We start from the raw sequence: 20035 nt of genomic DNA on the forward strand, positions 1-20035 counted from the left end.
AACCCTTAACTTTGTTGAAACATCTTTAAGCATGTGTATTGAACAATTTTTCAAATTTGCTTAATTTTGATTTTTTATTATTATTACTATTATTAATGTTTGCCAATATACATGTTTGTTGTAAAATTCTAACAAAAAGGAAGCACCCAGGGTCATCAGCATGTCTTTAAAAGTTAAACAAAAACTTAAACAATAGCTCCCTATAGTTTTCTTAGGTAAATAAAGTCCTCCAAAATTTAAAAATGAATAAATGTTAAAATTTCCCTTACCGTTATCGCTGTTTTGATTTAAAAAAAAATAAAATAAAAAGTGCAGAGTGGGAACAGTGGAATCTCTTATAAAGTTAACTAAAAAAATTTAATAGTTCCTTGAAGTTAAACATTTTAAATTGATTTGTTATTGCCCATCAGCTTTTTTAAAAAGGCTGTTGCCGATATTCGTCAAAACACTGAATATCTGAGCCGATAATCGGCCCGGCCAATAATCGATCCATCTCTATTTCAGATCTATTACCTATAAAGGCGAAATCATGGCACACCAGTTGTTGAGAAATTCCATCAAGTTGATGTGCATGATGAGGAGGTGAAATTACATAATTAAAAAAAATAGTTTTTTTCATCTGACTGGCATCCTTTTTGGTATAATCTAGTTTATCGGAGGTCATATGAAGTTGTAGTATTTTCCCCCCTACTTGTTAATTGCCAATAACTTACTAAAAAAAAAAAATCCAAAGCTTTTATTCTCTGACCACAGCTTTATCTCTCAAGAGCAGTTGGTAAGTCATTGTGTGTGAGTATGTTTGTGAGAGAGGGGAATCCCAGTGGGAGTTTGTCTTAACTGGCTATCTGTCAGCCTCTTTTCCCTCAGGGACCAATGTGCCTTCAGGCACTAATGGAACTTTTACACACATGCACAAACAGGACAGTGGAAAACAACTCAGACGTGTTTTTGTGCACATTACTTTTTACATGGCCACACGTTTCCACCCCAACTGATTTGCGGATGATTGGGGACACTTTTGAATTAACAAGGTTTAGTTGAAAAAAAAAAAAGGGTATGTGTGTGTGTGTTGTAAATAGACACTTATTTGATCGCTTTTGGGGGTTTTCACAAGTTTGTGTGATTGTGTGTGATCATTAGGGTAACTGTCCCAAAGTGAGCTCCATCAACGACCGCAGTGATTGGAAGGTGGTGAGGAAGGCGTTGACCGTGATCGGCTTTAACGGGGACGAGGTTGAGGTAAGGACATCGCATACCAAGCGTAAATCATGTCTTGACATACTTCATATTTGTTTTTTCACCGCTGGGAGGTGCAACACCTACAAAATATTAGTAACTGAAGAAGGGAATGGCTGTAATTAATGTACAGACCATAATTTAAAGGGACGTTCGAGCAGTCTATACTAAATATTTCACAACCACTGTACGACTTGTATATTATTTAGGACAGAGACTGCTTATGTTACCGAATGAATATAACTCAGTCATCCACTGCATCTGGCTATTTTTTATTTGATTTTTTTTTTAGACGTGAGAACTTGTGCTTTGCGAGAGAGTTCTGACAGGTTCATGGGTTTGGGCTTGCTTCCAGACCTGACAGTCACTGCTAAAAACAAAAACATTTAAGAGGAGGGAGAGACGGAGGATAAAGTATGCCTTCCGCTGTGGGGACATAAATCTGTCTGCATATCAATCTTGTGGGGATTGGAAGGAGTAAAAATGAAAATCCACATGATGTAAATTACTACATTGTGTGTAATATCCTGAACTTGTATGGCTCAAGCTTTTAAAGGAAAAACGGCGTCTGCCCAATTGCTCATAATGATACACTTTATCTTATCACTTTTAGGTTATTGCCTTCCTTTTTTTATATCCTGCTTCCTCCACAAATTCCTTCCCAAGATTCTGTGATTTTGCACCCGCTCGCTCCGCTTATTGTACCTCCTCCACCTTCTCCTCACACGTTGTATTTTCGTGTGTAGGAGTTGTTGAACATAATCGCCAGCGTGCTTCACTTGGGGAACGTTCAGTATGGTGGCGAGGACGGCATTGCCTGCATCACTTCTGACACGCAGATCAAGTACTTGGCAAGGGTAAGATGTTGCAGTAAACATGTTCATTGGCACTCAGCGAAAGAGATGCGTAAACCAGTGTCTATTTGATCTAATCTCGCCAAGGAAGTGCCGGTATGCTGAGAACTAAATCAAGATCGGAAGATATTCCACAATCTTTATTACATTTTTCCTTCCACATTTACACCCCTTTATAATGACACAGGCTTATGCAATTTATGTGCTGCATTTGAACGGTACCGTATATAAATGTGTCCCTCGTTTTAAAGATTTTGGTACCAATGTGGTGGTTACTCCACACGTGAAAGGTATTTGACCCAGATTGGTTCATTTTCCATAACGCATTTAACAGTGAGCCTCATGCTTGGGCTGTCACTGTCGAATATTTATAGTCAATTATTCCATTGATTAATCAAATAATCTGGTAATTTAATATGTATTAAAGTCGAAAATTGAACCTGTATATTTTCTGCTTTAAGTATTGCTCAAGTCTTTTTTGTTTGTTTGTTGTTTGTATGCAGGTCATTTATGTTTTACAAGTAATTTTGCTGGAAAAAAATAAAAAATGAATGAATGAATGAAAACGTGTATTACAAAACCATTCCCCCATATTGCTGTTAATTAACCAGTTATTGTTGTTTATTTTCAATTTTTTAGTGGTTAAAAAAAACAACTAAACAACAATGAATCAATATCACATGAGAGGGATTTATGTTGTACTCACCAACCTTTTTGAAACGGATTCAGTTACTGGTTTGGTCATTGTTTTCCCAAGTAAAAGCAGATTTATCCAATTGGTTTATTTTCATTACCAGTAAACAAAAAATGAATTCATGAAGGACTACAAAAATCAATAAATAATTACTGTTGCGAGAAATCAGCAGATTTTGACAATTTGAAGTTAAACAATGGCTCTAAACCATCGCTGGATTATTAAAATCCAGCAGTTGTCGGTTAATTTGATAATCGCGTAATTGTCTATTAATTTTGACAGCTCTACTTCATTCAACGTTCCCCGAATCACATCGATTCAACAAATATTATAGATACGATGTCTCGTCTGTCTTTCTGTTTATTTGCCACTTGTGTAGCTAACTAGCTGTTGTGCCTGCTAATGATGTTATGTCTCTGCAGTTGTTAGGAGTAAATGGGGCCGTGCTGACGGAAGCACTTACACACAAAAAGATTATCGCCAAGGGAGAAGAGGTAGGATTAGAACCGCACTCACGTGTAGCACTGGTTAGCATTTGGATTTAACGCCTGTACACCGTCAGTGGGTCTAATGTATCTTTTTTTTTTTTTTTTTTTTTTTAACAGCTGATCAGCCCTCTGAACCTAGAACAGGCCTCCTCAGCTCGGGATGCTTTGTCAAAGGCGGTGTATGGACGCACTTTCACCTGGCTTGTCAACAAAATCAACACTTCACTGGCATACACGGTGCATACATGCACACGCCCACTTAAATTGCACTCAAATTATTGTAGCTTGACTAAGCACTTCATGCTGTCTCATTTTCCAATATACCAGAGCTCCACCTTGTGGACATTAATTTCAAGGTCAACACAAAAGCCGGCACTGTGTTTCATTGCAATGGAGAGCAGAAACGTTATACACGCCAATATGCTAACGCTAACACTTACAGGAACCATGCATTGTATTTATGTGTGTACGTGTAGTGGGTATAAAAAGTCTGCACACCCTTATTTGAATGGCGGGTTTGTGTAATATAATAAATGACAAGCAAATGGAAATCATTTCAAAATGTCAACTGCATCATGCTTTGGGCTTGTTTTCAACTTGAACTGAGACCTTTTTCAAGGTGGAGAGAATTATGAACTATGAAGTGAATTATGAAGTTGGGTTTTTTTTTTTGTTTGTTTTCTCTCTTTTTTTGGTTGTTGTTTTGGAAAAGTTGGAAATTATAAATAAAATGCATAAAACATTTTTTTTTTTTTTAAATGTCCCGAAAAGCCTACTAGAGCAGCTGAAATGTATTTGGGGTTAATCATAAGCACTTTAAATAGTGGCAGGTGTGTGATGTTCCCATTTAACATGAATTTGAATGTGATTGGTTCATTCTTTATTCTCTATTCCGTTATGAGAAGGTGTGCACACTTGTGCTACTATACTCCCTGTCTTTGTCTGTAGTCTACTAACATTGAAAACATCCTAACAGACTCAGAGCAAAATAGCTTCCATAAAATCTGTCATCCGCCATTGTGCTATACAAATAAACGTGCCTTGTTTTGTAATTGTTGATGTTAAAGAGGATTGTTGTGTTTTACAGGATGACTCCTATAAGCACTACTCAGTCATTGGGCTGCTGGACATCTATGGCTTTGAAGTCTTCCAACACAACAGGTAAATAACTAACCATTAGCCGGACGCATTATGGTCTCAAAAAGGCTTTATCATACTGTAGGTCAACTAACTAATGGTGAAATGTAGTAAGCAATGATTAGGAGCAAAGGTTAGCTTCACCTTTCTCATAGCTTGTCCGAGGATGCTGTTGAGCATATTCCACAAACGCAATATTAATCAGAATGCCATGTTTAGAAGAGTGGACTTGCATAAATTTCTCAAATACCAATGTGTGAAGATGTAATTAAATGTGCATGTTTTAAATTGATAGTAATTTAAAAAAAAAAACTGTTTTTGTTGATGGTGCCGTTATGTTACAGCTTTGAGCAGTTCTGCATCAACTACTGTAATGAAAAGTTACAGCAGCTCTTCATTGAGCTGACCCTCAAGTCGGAGCAGGAGGAGTATGAAGCTGAGGGCATCACGGTCAGTCCCCTTTTGCACACACATATTCACAAAAGCACGCACACATCTTTGGTCATTCCAAGCTTCTGCCTGCTGATTTGCAGATTGTTTTTTAATTCTAGTTACTCAGCCATCTATCCATTATCGATACCGCTTACCCTGAATTGGTTGCCAGCCAATCGCAGGGCACACAGAGACAAACATCCGCACTCACAATCACACCTAGGGGCAATTTAGAGAGTCCAATCAACTTACCATGCATGTTTTTGGAATGTGGGAGGAAACCGGAGTACCCGGAGAAAACCCACGCAGGCACTGGGAGAACATGCAAACTCCACACAGGAAGGCCAGGATCGAACCCACGACCTCTGAACTGACGTGCTAACCGTGCCGCCCCTCAAGTTACTCAAAAAAGGGGAAATATTTTTGGAGGAAGCACCACCAGGAAACATGTCACAATCAAGAAATGAAGAGAAAGGGACAATATTAAACAATATATTTGCGTTCATTTGTGTTATGCCTCTGGTACTGAGGGAATTATATTTACTATGTTGTATGTTGCATTATTATACTTATGTTGACTTTTTCTCCTGAGACCATATGAGGCCATTGTTGTTAGTCACCTGACAAATAATTTTCTGGCAATTGATTTCTCCACATTCAGTTTGTCAGACAGGGCCACTGAAAGTTGGATGATTTTTCAATGATCTCTCAACAATGTTTTTTCTTTGTAGTGGGAACCGGTGCAGTACTTCAACAACAAGATCATCTGTGACCTGGTGGAGGAGAAGTTTAAAGGCATCATATCCATACTGGTGAGGAATTTATAGATGGTTCCCACACTGACAACTTTGCCAAACATGAGTGCATGTGCCGCTTATGAGACTACCATTGTTTGCCAACGTTAATCTTTGCACCACATCGATACTTTTACCTTTTGGCTTTAACCCATTAAGGACAGGAGCGCATAAAGCCGGGAGCGCTGTTCCGTGTTTCTCTCTTTTAAAGAGGGAGAGCGTATACGTCATCTTGTTTTTTTTAATCCAATTCTCGGTCTCTTATCCAATGAAATGCATCCGAATATACATGTGACGGTGTCGTGATTTGTCGGAGGATATCCAGAATTTTTTCGAGGAGTAATGGAGGCACAGTCGATCGCGGAGCTCTGCTATAAATCACGGCAGTGATATAGACGGACTTTAAAGCCGTGAAACCATCCAAACGTGATGTATGGTTAAGATATATGTCCGTAGACCATGACGATTTCAACGTCTTTGTAAGAGACTACAGATTTTTTTTTTTTTTTTTTTTTTAAATAATGCTTCACTTGCATCTTCAATTGAAACAGTAAAGATTAATAAACTCGTGCCTGTGTGAAAGAGCAATATCTAAGATCTGAAATTATTTTGGAATAATGCTTCTATCTGCTACATGGGGTGAAATATTAATTATTTTTTAGGTGGCGAAAATGTCAGGTTTTCAAGGGTGACTCCAACATAGGTTTTAGAGAGCTGTCTCATGAGCGTTTTCAGGCTTTAATGGGTTAACATGGTTATGCTTCCACGATGTAGCTGTCACTTCAACATGGCCAATCCTTCGCCTAGCCTAGCGGCTGTGTCAGAGGCAGAGAAACTTGATGTGAGGGGAGTATTACAGCATGTAAATTCGCCCTACTGTTCATGTCTCGTGGGGCCATTATGACACAATTCAGAATGTCTCACTCTCAGACATTTTGGGGGAAACAGACAGCTTACAAAAGATTTACCTGGTTGAGTAATTTCACACTTGACTGGCGGGCAGGCCAGGCAGGCACTCTACAGACCCGTTTGTAAACAAGCAATTAAAAAGTCAATTTTCAATCATGTCCCATTTAAGAGCTAAACCCTCATAACTTAACAATAATAATGATCGTCAACTCTCTGCGAGAACATGTTTTAGTACTGATAAGCCTTTCACTGATAGGGGCTCTGATTGCAATACGTTTGTTACGTTGCTTCCGATCCTGCTATAGGATGAAGAGTGTCTGAGACCTGGAGATGCCAGCGACATCACCTTCCTAGAGAAGCTGGAAAACACCGTGGGAGGCCATCCACACTTTGTCACGTCAGTTCTAGTCCTACATTCCTAACATGCTGTATCGTCCCTGATGTTTACATACTTGGTCTCATTTGTGCTTGACTATTTTCTTCTCGCAAATTTCAGCAGAACTTTGAAGGCATTTTCATGTTGGGATTTGTGTTTATCTACAGTCACAAGCTTGCTGATGCAAAGACGCGGAAGATCATGGGTCGTGACGAATTCCGACTGCTGCATTACGCCGGAGAGGTCAACTACAATGTTAACGGTACATGCACCACTCACCAAAATGTATGGATCGTCGGCTTTCAGGACGAATTTCCAGATGACCCTAAAATGCACTTTAACTTGAACTTGACTTTATTCTAAACTTTTGCATGTACATCTAACTGTTCAATTCCTCATAATTTTCTTTCTTTCTTTTTTTTTTTTTTTTTCTACATCTTTCTGTTCTCTAAGAAGTAGCTGAACATCAAATTCACAACAGATCTTTGATCCATAAATCGACCAAGCCCAAAAAATGCGGTTGATGTGATATTGAAGCGATGCATTCAAGCGCATCTGAAATACTCAAAAACAAGAGTGTAACTTCCCACGCACATCTACTTAATTGTACTGTTTGGAAAAACTAACTGAAAGTAATTAGTGGGGAAACAAACTTTTGGTGTTAGGTGAAAAATAATGATAAAAGCTATGCTACACGGTGATCTAGTGGTAAGCAGGTCTGCCTTTAAGTTCTCTTGTTTGGGGTTTGTTTGCATCTCTCACGGCTTTAGTTCAGCCGTGACCCTAATTAGGACAGGTGGTACAGAAAATGGATGGATGGCTGACCGGAATAGGCAAATATAATTTATTAAAGGAGTAAATATGAGTTGACTTTTGACACAAAAGAGATTTATAGCGATACATGTAAAATAGGTACACGACAAAATTGTACTTGGTTTGTGCATGTATCCAACTTCAAATGAATCCTATCTTCAGGTTTTCTGGACAAGAACAATGACCTGCTCTTTAGGAACTTAAAAGAGGTGAGACTGATTGACAGAACAGTACCAACAATATTTAAATGAGATGGTTTGTGTCTGATTTGATAAGTTAAAATCCCTTTTCCGTTCCTATTTGAAGGTTATGTGCATGTCTGAGAACAAGATCCTGAACCAGTGTTTCGACAGGGACGAGCTGAGTGACAAGAAACGTCCAGACACGGTAATGTGCCATATTCTCATGCGTCCCAACGCGCTTTCCCACCGCAAAACAAGCAGAAATGTGTTCCCTCGCTGCGGAGTGGGCAGTCTGACGAGGACTCTGTGCTGCCGCCCACTCGGTGAGGAATGGCCTTCACGCAAGCCCACACTGGGTTCTGTCACTGGTTAGTGAGGAAAGAGAGATGTTCAACTCTCGCGTCACCACTTGTGGTCTCTCCTCCTTTTTGACGTCAGCGTCGCTCCCCTCAGTGTGGAGCCAGCCGGCTTCCATTTGCTCTCTCGTCTCTTTGCCTCACCTTTTCATACCCGATTGGACCTGCCGTCCTCATCCGTTGTCCGTCTTGTTTTTGTCGGCCTTTCTAGGCAGCAACTCAGTTCAAGGCCAGTCTGGCAAAACTCATGGAGATCCTCATGTCCAAGGAACCGTCGTATGTTCGTTGCATCAAGCCCAATGACTCCAAGCAAGCAAGTATGAAGTCATATCTTTTTTTTTTTTTTTTTTTTCATGTAAAGTGTTGCGGGTCAATAAGTGAACTATTGGATTGAAAATGTTTTGTAAACATTTTTTGCAAAAAAAAGTTGTAGATATCTCACATAATCACGTCTCTCCAGCTATAATCCCGTTTTCCTCTTAAATTGATTATTTCTGCCTATTTACAGATGCAAGTTGAAGTTGTTTTATACAATGTACAACGGCATGCATTTGTTCTCTGCAATTAACACATCCAAAAGGAGTGTCCTGTTATTTTAGGATTGGATGAGAACCGTGTTTTTCTGCGTTCATTGTAAAGTACCAGTCAAAAATTTGGACACTCTTTGTCATGCTGATAAACGTGACGGTGTCGCCAAGACTTTTGACGGCTGCTGTGCAAGGCGAATAGCGGGACTGCATAGCGGAGATGGTGCGAAGTCAGCATTTTGTGTTGTTTTCCTCGTCCAGTGCAATCCATTTGACCAAGTGAAAAGCTTCAATAGTATTATGTCAGCTTCACGTAACCACTCCTGTAAACGGCTAAAGCAGCTTAACAGCTTCCACAAGCTAATATTTTCTTCATAGACGTCATTTGAATCCTGTTTATGCTAATTTCAAGAAAAACACTTTGTTTATCACCACGTCACTGGCCACGGAGTAAACTCTCCCTGTTGACTCGTTCGTATACTGCACCGGCCATTGTTTGCCCCGACAGTTGTCCTTTTGTTAGTTCACACTGTTTCTCTTTGTCACTCCTACTGCTTTTTTTTTTTTTTGCTTGTTCATTCTTTCCAACAGGCTTTACATATTTCTCAGGCTACTGTGACCTGACTCTAACCTTTGTACCCCCTCCTCTTGTTGCCAGGTCGCTTTGACGATGTTCTGATCCGTCACCAGGTCAAGTATCTAGGACTGATGGAGAATCTGAGGGTGAGACGAGCCGGCTTTGCTTACAGACGACGCTACGAAGTCTTCCTACAGAGGTGATTAGTGTTGGGTTTTTTTCTTTTATCGTTAAGATTCAATCCACCAATTTCATCCTCTGCCAAGCCAGTACACAAAATGCACGTAAATCACCCATTGCGTCTGCTAATTTGAGTTGAAAATCCACTTTAAACTATGTAAACCTGAGAAGACTCACTGAAAATGATCTGCCTGTTTATGCTTCTGAATATTCAGAGCGCCCCAAAGTTCTTTGAGCATTACGTTTTAAATGGCAATATTTCCCCGTGATATTCATCTTTCTTTTATTCTACCTGCTGTGAACATGAAACAACATAATTGTATTTGTTTATAGTAGACCAAACATAGGGATACTTTATAAAATTATTTTGTGTATTTGTACTGCATGTGAAGACACATTGTATAATATACGTTGTCTTTAAGGTTCTGGGAAAGCTTGAAATGAGATCTTAAAAGTGGGTGTTGAAATTTGACTCATGAATAGGTGAATGAACCTTACTTTTTGACATCCATCACACTCAATTTAATTATTACAATTACAATTACGATTATTACACTCCACAATTACAAAATTGGCATAATCGTAAAAAGCAATTATTAATATGCATTTATATCCAATGCGTTGTTTGTTTTCACAAGGAAATCATACTTAAATTTATAGATTTGTACCTTTTTTTTTTATAAACTTTTATAATACTCATTTTATAAATTCTGTTTGGTCCAAATAACATAATTGTTTGTAAGAAATGTATGTCTTTATATTTTTGACGTTTAAACATTTTCTTGTTTTGTACATAAAAAATGAATGATCCTTTGAATAATCGTGATTTTAATTATTACCAAAATAATTGTGATTAATATTTTTATCATAATCGAGCAGCTTTCAACCAGCCCTCTTTTGCTTAAGACAGTTTTTAATTTTCAAATCACTCTGTCTACAATAAAACCTGTTTTGTTATACCACTGGTATGTACATATTTGATGGTGTGATATTCTTGATATTGCATTGATGTTCCAGCCATAAAAATCTGTTATTCTATTCCATTTAGGTACAAGTCCCTGTGCCCAGAAACTTGGCCAAACTGGAAGGGCAAACTTTCCGATGGAGTCGCATTGTTGGTCAAGCACCTGGGATATAAGCCTGAAGACTACAAGCTGGGCAGGTCATTAACACACACTGACACACATGCTCAGATGAAGAAACAAATGGTGACAAACACATGTAAAGGCATCGGAGACTGAGTATGCACGATATCTAAAATTATGTATTAATATGCTGAATACGTTTTTGATTAAACTCCACTTTGCAGATCAAAGATTTTCATCCGCTTCCCAAAGACCTTATTTGCCACCGAGGAGGCCCTGGAGACCAGGAAGCATAGTCTTGGTGAGAGCCCTTTGGCATGGCTGATGATTCGCCAAACCAATGTTTCACCTGCAGAGATATTGAAATGCCAGTGGGATTTTTCTATTCTATGATGTTTTATCCCTTGGTGAAATTTCATGTAAAAGCACTTAGGCTTCATTTAGGCCAACTGGAGTCGTTTGGTCAATACGGAACAGGATTAGGGCCAGTGGGGGAAAAAAATAAGTAAAAAAAGTTTTAATATGAAAAGGTTGCTTTGGCGCCTGAGAAATAAAGTCGGAATTCTGAGAATAAAGTCAGAATTCTGAGATAAAAGTGAGAATCTTGCCAACCTTTTTTTTTTTTTTCCACTGGCCCTAATCCTCTTCCGTAGGTCAATGTGGTTGGTTAAATAAGTATTGTTCATCTGTCCTTTTGCTCGCTGCCTTTCCACAGCCACCATGTTGCAAGCAGGATGGAGGGGCTACAGCCAGAGGTCCAAGTACCAAAAACTTAGAACTTCTGGTAAGGAATAGTTGACCAACTCTTTCCTTCTCATGATGTAATTTGTACGGGATTTATTTAACCCCTCTAAAAATGTTGTTTTCATCAGCTATTGCCGTTCAGGCATGGTGGAGGGGCATCTTAGCCAGGCGCAGGGCCAAACGCAGGCGGCAGGCTGCTGACACCATCCGCAGGTACACGCAGACAAGGAAGTCAAACGGCCAAGTATATGCTTCCATCAGGGCACTTTTCATCAAGTACCTTCACTTACTGTGCAACTGCCTCAACTTCCCAGTCTTTCAAGTTATGAGCCGTTGCTTGGTCAAGTATTATTATTTTTGGGGGCTTTGTATTGTAAACTAGTAAAATGTGAGTTTTGAGCGGGCTTTTGATGTGCTGCCGCTCGGTTAAAGTGGGGGGGGAGTAGAGCAACAGTGGCTGATGTACTTTCAGTTGTATGTTGCGTGTGTCATCGTATTTTTCTTTATTCAATTCATGAAACCAAAAAATGTAGGTGTTTTTTTAAGGGGGGGATTGGAACATCTTAAAAGCATTTTAATTAATTTCAGTGGGGGAAAATATATATATATTTTTTAAACTAGTAAATTGAGTTACGGGCTTGGTCATGGTACCACTGTCTTGAGATTTCGTTTCATCACACCCAGGTTCATCAAAGGCTTCATTTACCGCCACAAGGAGCGCTGTCCAGAGAATGAGTATTTTCTGGATTACGTGCGCTACTCCTTCCTCATGAAGTTGCGCAGGAACCTGCCAAAGAACGTTCTGGACAAAAGCTGGCCGACGCCACCCGCAGCTCTTAGAGAGGTAGGGATTGCACACGCACGCAGCTCTCAAGCACGGTGGAACGCTCGATTGACTGACATGAGGGCCTCAAAAAATGTGCTCTGCTGAACTGACAACTTCAAATTCCAATTTTGGCAGACAAGGAAGGAAGCCGCGAGCCAATAGAAACTGTTTAGAAAAGAGAAGGCAGTTGACAAACACCCCTGAAGGACCATATCAGAAAAAAAAAAATGTAGTAAGCAGGAAAAGCTAGTAAACAAACCTTGGGACCACACACTACCAGGGTTGTAATAGTTTAGGATTTGTTATTATAGTTAGTTTTTATTTCATTTTCATTTTGGTTTTTAAATTCATTTATTTTTAATTAGTTTTAATAAGAGGGGGTTTGTTGGTTTAAATTTTTGGGAAAATGCTTCATTTTAATTGAGTATTTATTAGTTTTAGTATTGTTTTTACTTAAAAAAATAATAAAAATTATTTTGTATTTTTTTTAAGATGGAGTATTTGTCAAGTGTAAAAAAAGGGTTAGTAACTTGTAATAAAGTAAACTACATTAAAATTCTCAAACACTGTTTGACCTTACGTCTTCTGTACGGACATACTGTACATTAATGACGAAAGAAATACATTTGAAATGACTGATTATCGGCTCTGATATTCAGTGTTTTGACGAACATCGACATCTGCCTTTTTTTTTTATCTGATAGCTAATGTCATGTCATGTCATCTTCCAAACCGCTTATCCTATATAGGGTCGCGGGGAGTTGCTGGAGCCTATCCCAGCCGTCAATGGGCGAAGGCAGACTACACCCCGAACTGGTCGCCAGCCAGTCGCAGGGCACACATAGACACTGTCACTGAGCGGGAATCGATCCCACGCTGCCCGCACACAACTCAGGCGTGTGTACCACTACACTATCAGCGGACATCCTGATAGCTAATAATAAATCAATTTAAAACTCTATTAACTTCAAGGAACTATTTATTTACATTTTCAGTTAACTTTATAAGAGATTCTATTGACCCTGGGAACACTCTGCACTTTTTGTTTTTGTTTGAAATCAAAACAAAGATACAGGAAATGTTAACATTTCTGTCATTTGAAATTTCGGAGGACTTTACTTCCTGTAGAAAACGCTATTGAGCTATTGCAAAATCAACATTATGCAAATCTGAAAAATTGTCCAATAAACATATGCTTAAAGACGTTTCAACAAAGTTAAGAGTTTAATTTTTTTTTTTTTAATGCCAATATTTTCATTTTTGCTGAAAATGAATATCAGCCTACCGGTAATAATAATCTGTATCGGTATCGACCCTGAAGAAAACATACCGGTCTATCTCTAATTTATAGTTCATTTTCATCAGTTACATAAACACATAAAGTAACCATTTTTAAAAGCACTCCTGTTTTTATTTTAGTTTATTACCAAAAATGTTTTTTCAAGTTTAGTTTCAGATGTTTGGTTACCTTTCATTAACTCTAACCACCTTGCACACTACTGTCTGTGTTCTAAGGCTTCCGAACATTTGCGCAAGCTCTGCATGCAGAACATGGTGTGGATCTACTGCAAGAAGATCAGCCCTGAATGGAAACACCAGGTGATGCTTGTTGAGTCAGCTCTTATATTGCGCTCCGGAGACTGACTTGCCATATTTGACCATCCGCTTGATTTTTCAATCCTGTACGGTTAGATGGAGCAGAAGAGGATCGCAAGTGAGATATTTAAGGAAAAGAAAGACAACTACCCACAAAGTGTGCCCAAGCTGTTTGTCAGCACTAGATTAGGTAAGTGTCCTCAAACAGACGTTTAGAACAGTGATTTTCAACCAGTGTGCTGTGAGAGATCATTAGGTGTGCCGCGGAAAATTATCCAATGTCAATTATTTTGACCATATCATGTATTTATTTTCTAATATATATACTCCATCCATCCAGTATTTTTTTTTCTTAATTTATCTATTTATCTATCCATGTATAATAAGGGGCAAAACAATGAAATGCTCATCCACTAGATGACTGAAGGTATAAAGTCAATAATTAACCTGCACGATCCACTTTTTGTGAATCGTTTAGCTAAGTGGTGTGCCGTACCTTTTATTTCCGATGTCAAATATATGCCTTGGCCCAATAAAGACCGAGAAACGCTGGTTTTGAATATTCGCATGCTACACGCAAAATCATGCGCTGACTCGTCAACTCTGCTCAGATGGTGAGAACATAAACCCCAAGGTCCTGCAGACTCTCGGAAACGAAAAGTTGAAGGTTAGTTGAGTCGGGGTCCGTTCGGACTAGCTGATTGCTACGATTCCTTCGTAATCCACTCCTGTTTCCAGTATGCGGTGCCAGTCACGAAATACGACCGGAAGGGCTACAAGGCCCGTCCACGCCAGCTGCTCCTTACGGCAAACTGTGCCATTATTGTAGAAGACGCCAAGCTCAAGCAGCGCATTGACTTCGATGCCCTGAAAGGTCAGAGGTCGGCTGCCAAGCGACTGGCTTTCAATCACCGGCCCCTTGTTGAATGAAACTTCCTGCGCAGGTATCTCAGTCAGCTCTCTCAGCGATGGCCTGTTTGTTCTGCACGTGCCCAGTGATGACAACAAACAGAAGGTAGTGTGCACAAGCGCTGGACTCGATGTGTTTTGCTTAGCACAATACCTTCATATTTGGGTTTAAATTCCACAGGGGGATGTGGTTCTACAAAGTGACCACGTGATTGAGACCTTGACCAAGATCGCCATATGTGCTGACAAAGTAAACAGCATCAACATCAACCAGGGCAGGTAAGAACTTGGGCAACTACGGTATTTGGGATGGCTGAGGGCACACATTACATCATCGTCAGTGTTTGTTCTTATAGAATAGGTGACAAAGTCCTGTTTACATTTTACCGGTCGTTTTCATTCATAAGGGGTCAAATGCTGTTGTTTTGTGTGTGTGAAAGAAACAGGTTGTCTACTCTTTGAGAATGACTTTGACTCCTGCATAATTTGCTCATACAATGTGATTTTATTTTCATCCATGTTATAATAATGGGTATTGACACTTTTGTTACAATAATACCTTGCAAACGGTTATAATATGGATTTCCGTGTTTTCATGAACACATCACGTAAACATCATAGTGCCAGAGTGGAAAAATTTGAAGAACTCCCAGGCTTACAGCTGTGAGATATAACGATACAGATTGTAGATATGATCTAAAACATCTGCCGTACGATACAATCGTTTATATCATTAGCGTTACCGAACAACTGAGGGAATCCTGCAATTTCTTTTCATCTGCTTAGAAATACTTTTACTGGATAAACGGCAGGTATACTTGAATGTTACTTGTACAGTACTCCCGTTATGTTGTTCAGGAAAAACATGGAAATATTGTCCTTTGTTTCTTGACGTGCTTATGTTTGTCCCGTAATATTTTTGCTCCCGGTTATCATAACTTCAGAATCGAACATCTCGGCCCATGTCTACACCTAATCATCATTGCGCTTCCCCTCCAGTATAAAATTTACAGTGGGCCAAGGGAAAGAAGGGTTCATTGACTTCACACCTGGATCGGAGCTGTTGGTGGCGAAGGCTAAGAATGGGCACCTATCTGTGGTGAGTGGTCAAATTCGACATTTTGGAATATTATCAATTTATAACCAAAGGATCGTTTTATTGTGTTCGGAGTGGCATCCTGAAAATCCTCTTTGGACAGGATAAGCATCGTTTCTTGAATAGTAGTGGCCAGTAATGGCCATATAACCACTTATTCAAAGCCATTACGATATACAATGAACACCGCATATTCGCAGTGCAGCATTTTTCAAATTCTCCTATTTCTGGATTTATTGGGGCGGCCTATCCTCAATTTTTCACTGAAACAGTATCTAATACAAAAAAACCCATTTTTTTAAAGTTTGTTTTGGCTGGTGGCATTTTTGTGTCAAGCACATCTATCTGCAATTACAAACTTTTAGGGTGGATGTCAACGGAAAATGTTTGTTATTCGCGACTGCGAAACTCTTTCGTAAGCAGCCCCAGGTCTTCTTTTTTTATTCTGATTGTTGGCTCAGTTGAAATTCCGCTTAGTTTCTAGACAGAGTTTTACTTGCTGGTACCAAACTACAGTACAGGAAGTCCTCAATTTACGAACGAGTTCCGTTCCTTCACTGGCGATGTAACAAGGAATTTCCGCGTATGTCGGATTTCACCGTTTAAAGTCGAAATGTAGGTCAAAATACTTTGTATAAAAAATGGAAATAAATTCAAATAAAATGCCGTACATAGCATTACTGCTGAAAGGTGGATGGAGAAGGAGAGGAGGGCGAAAAAAATGCGATACTAAAGTAAAGTCGAAACGTCGTAATTTGAGGACTTCCTGGACTCACTTGCCGTCAACATCCGAATGGAAAAGTTGGTGTTGTCACTTCTGGTCTGTCCACGTGATGTGACCTTTTGTCTCTTCTACATTACTTTCAGACGGCTCCTAGACTGAACTCCAGATGATGATCCAGATCCTCTGATATTGCGCACACACTCACGCACACACCCACACACTCACGATACACCCTTCCGTCTTCGAATCACTTGACCTCAAGCCCTGCTCTGCTTTAGCCAATCAGGTGCCAGCTTGTCACCAAGTCGTGGTGGTGTTCGCCTCCAATTTCAAGATACATGATCCAGCAATACTAATTTATGTTTATATGTTCTATTTTTGGGATTAAAATATTGTCATTTTATAAGTAAGGCCAAGGAATAACAGATATTTCAGTGTGTTTTTCTAGGAACATTTGTGTTTATTTGCGATTTATTTTGGGAACATGACCGAGCAAACAACGAGAGAAGAAAGCGGCCATTGTGGAGAAATCAGGATGTTATCCTTTATATGTTTCCCGGCTCTTTCGCTCTCTTTTGTTCCTCCCTTGTCTGTCCTTTTTGTAATCGTTTCGAGAGTCCGATTACCTGCGGACAAACGGTTGAAGTGATGGTGAACAACTCCAATAACAGACATGTTAAGCTTCGAGCGATGGACATACTACTGAATTCGTCATGTGTACTCCGACACGACGGCAGCATCAACCGTAAGCGCATGAGCAGCTTGAACTCGTTAAGTGTGAGTGAGGTGAGGTGAGGGGAGGGCGGCGGGATGTTGAGGGACTCGTCAGACAGCCGTTATTCGCCTTGTGCCGTGCCTTTCCAACGAACGAATATATTTGCGACGACAATGTGTCCGCGGTGGATGGCGCCTCCCCCGTCTTCCCTACAGTCTTCTTTGCGTCGCTTTTCGTGCCTCTTGTCTACTTTGTACAACCTGACTGGTCTTTGTAGCTTGTGTCAGGCATGCAGCTAAATCCGTTTTTTTTTTTTTTTTTTTTTTTTTTACACCGCTGTGCCTCTCAAAGAGACAAAACTACCATTTTCAAGCCACTCGGTGAACATTGGTGGCTTTGACGCTAAATGGCTAATTCAAGTTGAAATGGACAGAAAGGCGTAATGATTTGAAGCCACTTGAGGCTTATTTAACATTGCGTTTGTTTGTGTTGTTTTGTTCTTGTTTAATTGGTTTATTGTTAAGCACAGCATTTTTTATACCAAAGCCACATTTTCAGTTCATGGGATTTTTTTATTTGATGAGTGGTATTAACAATGATAAAAAATTAGGCATGGGCCGACATCAGATTCTGATAGTATGATAACTGTGAGCAAAAATATCGCGATATCACTGTATTAAAATTACTGCGTGAAATGTACTTTTTTTCTTAATATTTGGGTGAACTAAAACAGCATTTTTCCATGGAACACAATCAATTTTTTTAAACAAAATATAGAATATTTGATACATTATGTTAAGTCATAATAATTGAATAAACAAATATTAACATTCTTCTTCAGGTTGAATTATTCTTAGTAAGTCACAGTGTCCCATCACTGTTGAGCTGTTTTTAGAACAGACCCGTAGGCTACTCATGTTGTCCTTGGGGGGCTAACTAGAACCCGCTGGCACCATCTTTTTTTATTCATTTAAAAATTTTTAGGACAATGCACATTAATTTACAGAGCAAAAAGGCATCCGTGTAAGTAAGCTGAAGTTAGTGCAGTTCCTGGCGTCTCCCTCTGTGTGCTCTGTTCACCCCTCCCCTCTGTGCTCTGTTCACCCCTCCCCTCTATGCTCAGCCGAGGAGGACGGGTGGAAAAAAAAAGCGTCTGGCCTCTCCTAATTATCTTCCAGATCACTTTATTACTGTTGATGGGCACTTTTAGACCTTATTGAAACATTGCATTTTAAACTGGTAATCGGCCCATGCCCAATAAAAATGTTCAATTATTGCTCAATAATTAATTAATTAATGCTCAAAAATCGTCGGGTGTATGAATAATAAAACAATGACAAATACTTGTCATTATCTCTAATAAAACTGGTGACTGACAGTGGATCATCTGCCTGACTTCCATGCAGGAAGTTTGGGTCAGATTGCACTCAGTGATTCCGTTGTTGTTGTTTGGTGGAGTCTTTCTTTGGCAGCTGCCATGGGCTCCAGCACCCAACATCACTGCGCAGGAATAAGTGGTATAGAAAATCGATGTAATACAACTTGCCACTCTTAGACACTTGAATCCTTTCCAGTCAGAAAGACTCATTCATCAACTAAAAATCAATTAAAATGGGTGTAAATAAGTTGAGGCTTAACTGTAAACAGGGCCTGACTTATGAAATATGTAGTGATTTGTCTTTCATTAAAAAAAACAACAAAAAAAAAAACAATGGATGAAGCCGTTATTACAAATGAGGTTTTAGAGGTGATTCCAAACCGGATGACATTTTATATAGATTGGCTGTTCTTCACTTTACCTAGGAATCTGTAGTCTTTACCTAATTTCAACATCATTTTCGATAGTTTGTCATTTTTGGGAAAGTGGTGTGGTCCCGTACTGGGCCCTTGAAAATAGAAGTTAAATCTTTACACATATACACTAAATATTCTAATATATACATGTAGCAGCAGCTCCTGTAATCGTGCAGTTATGAAAAAAAAATGGATATATGTGATTGAAAGTCAGCCAAAACCCGATTGCCTGGGAGAAGGCTTAAACCTAATGCTCAGTTGGAGAAGGTCCCCAAAACAGTTCCCAAAAATGTTTATATTTGCAGACTTCACTCCGAGGCGGGTGCAATATGCCAAGACTGCTGCTTCACTTCAAAGCCAAAGAACGATTCGATTTTGAATTATTATTTGTTGTATAATTTTGAATAGTTGTTGTTTGTCTTGATTGATTTTATTTGATTTGAGGAGGGAGACATGTAGAGTTTGTGTTCTGTTATAAATGGGATGTGCAAGCCAAGTTTGAGGATGTAAAACATTTTGGGAGACAAAAGATGTAGAGTAGTTGAATGTGCCTTGTTGCATAGCAATATTAAGAGAGTCATGAGTCACACGACCTTGTCTGTTAAGTCTGCCAGAGCAACATTTGATTGTTGTTTCACTGCTTTGCAAAAAAAAAAAAAAAAAAAAGTCTTGTGTAACAGCTTTATTGATACCAAATCCTAATGTTAGGTTTTTTTTAAAGATATACTCTTTTTGTCAGCTCTATTACTGTATGATCCAAACTAATGTATAATTATGACAGCACAAGAAACATACGATACTAAAGATGTGTTGAATAAATTTGACATGTACAGGAAAAGAAAAATGCTGCTTTCTTCTTTAACCCACCTTGTTTTCATCCATGTGTGCATGTGTAAGTTTTGGCCAACTAAGTGGACGGGTGGTGGGTGGTGAGACTAAATTGTCCATAGGCGTGAATGTTTGTCTGTCTTTGTTGTTAACTTTTGGATTT

At 39.2% G+C, this 20035-nt stretch overlaps 1 protein-coding gene across 2 annotated transcripts in view; it reads left to right on the forward strand.

The window, feature by feature from the left end:
• Nucleotides 1-18083, forward strand: part of LOC147144720 (unconventional myosin-Ic-like) — a 55539-nt gene extending 37456 nt beyond the window's left edge. For both annotated transcript variants that reach the window (XM_086035436.1, XM_086035437.1), the window contains 26 exons: nucleotides 1141-1239; nucleotides 1983-2093; nucleotides 3207-3278; nucleotides 3390-3509; nucleotides 4360-4433; nucleotides 4754-4859; nucleotides 5573-5653; nucleotides 6850-6941; nucleotides 7088-7182; nucleotides 7896-7942; nucleotides 8040-8120; nucleotides 8483-8588; nucleotides 9457-9574; nucleotides 10604-10717; nucleotides 10865-10941; nucleotides 11356-11424; nucleotides 11513-11597; nucleotides 12069-12228; nucleotides 13726-13809; nucleotides 13903-13996; nucleotides 14418-14473; nucleotides 14545-14680; nucleotides 14751-14821; nucleotides 14897-14994; nucleotides 15715-15814; nucleotides 16679-18083. In XM_086035436.1, the coding sequence (XP_085891562.1) occupies nucleotides 1141-1239; nucleotides 1983-2093; nucleotides 3207-3278; nucleotides 3390-3509; nucleotides 4360-4433; nucleotides 4754-4859; nucleotides 5573-5653; nucleotides 6850-6941; nucleotides 7088-7182; nucleotides 7896-7942; nucleotides 8040-8120; nucleotides 8483-8588; nucleotides 9457-9574; nucleotides 10604-10717; nucleotides 10865-10941; nucleotides 11356-11424; nucleotides 11513-11597; nucleotides 12069-12228; nucleotides 13726-13809; nucleotides 13903-13996; nucleotides 14418-14473; nucleotides 14545-14680; nucleotides 14751-14821; nucleotides 14897-14994; nucleotides 15715-15814; nucleotides 16679-16705 (2373 nt within the window). In that variant the 3' untranslated portion in view covers nucleotides 16706-18083. The remainder of the gene's footprint in view (nucleotides 1-1140; nucleotides 1240-1982; nucleotides 2094-3206; nucleotides 3279-3389; nucleotides 3510-4359; nucleotides 4434-4753; nucleotides 4860-5572; nucleotides 5654-6849; nucleotides 6942-7087; nucleotides 7183-7895; nucleotides 7943-8039; nucleotides 8121-8482; nucleotides 8589-9456; nucleotides 9575-10603; nucleotides 10718-10864; nucleotides 10942-11355; nucleotides 11425-11512; nucleotides 11598-12068; nucleotides 12229-13725; nucleotides 13810-13902; nucleotides 13997-14417; nucleotides 14474-14544; nucleotides 14681-14750; nucleotides 14822-14896; nucleotides 14995-15714; nucleotides 15815-16678) is intronic.
• The last annotated feature ends 1952 nt before the right edge of the window (nucleotides 18084-20035 follow it).

This window comes from Filicampus tigris, chromosome 7 (genome assembly GCF_054856515.1).
Source record: "Filicampus tigris isolate MCC_2025a chromosome 7, RoL_Ftig_1.0, whole genome shotgun sequence".
Classification (NCBI taxonomy): Eukaryota; Metazoa; Chordata; class Actinopteri; order Syngnathiformes; family Syngnathidae; genus Filicampus; species Filicampus tigris.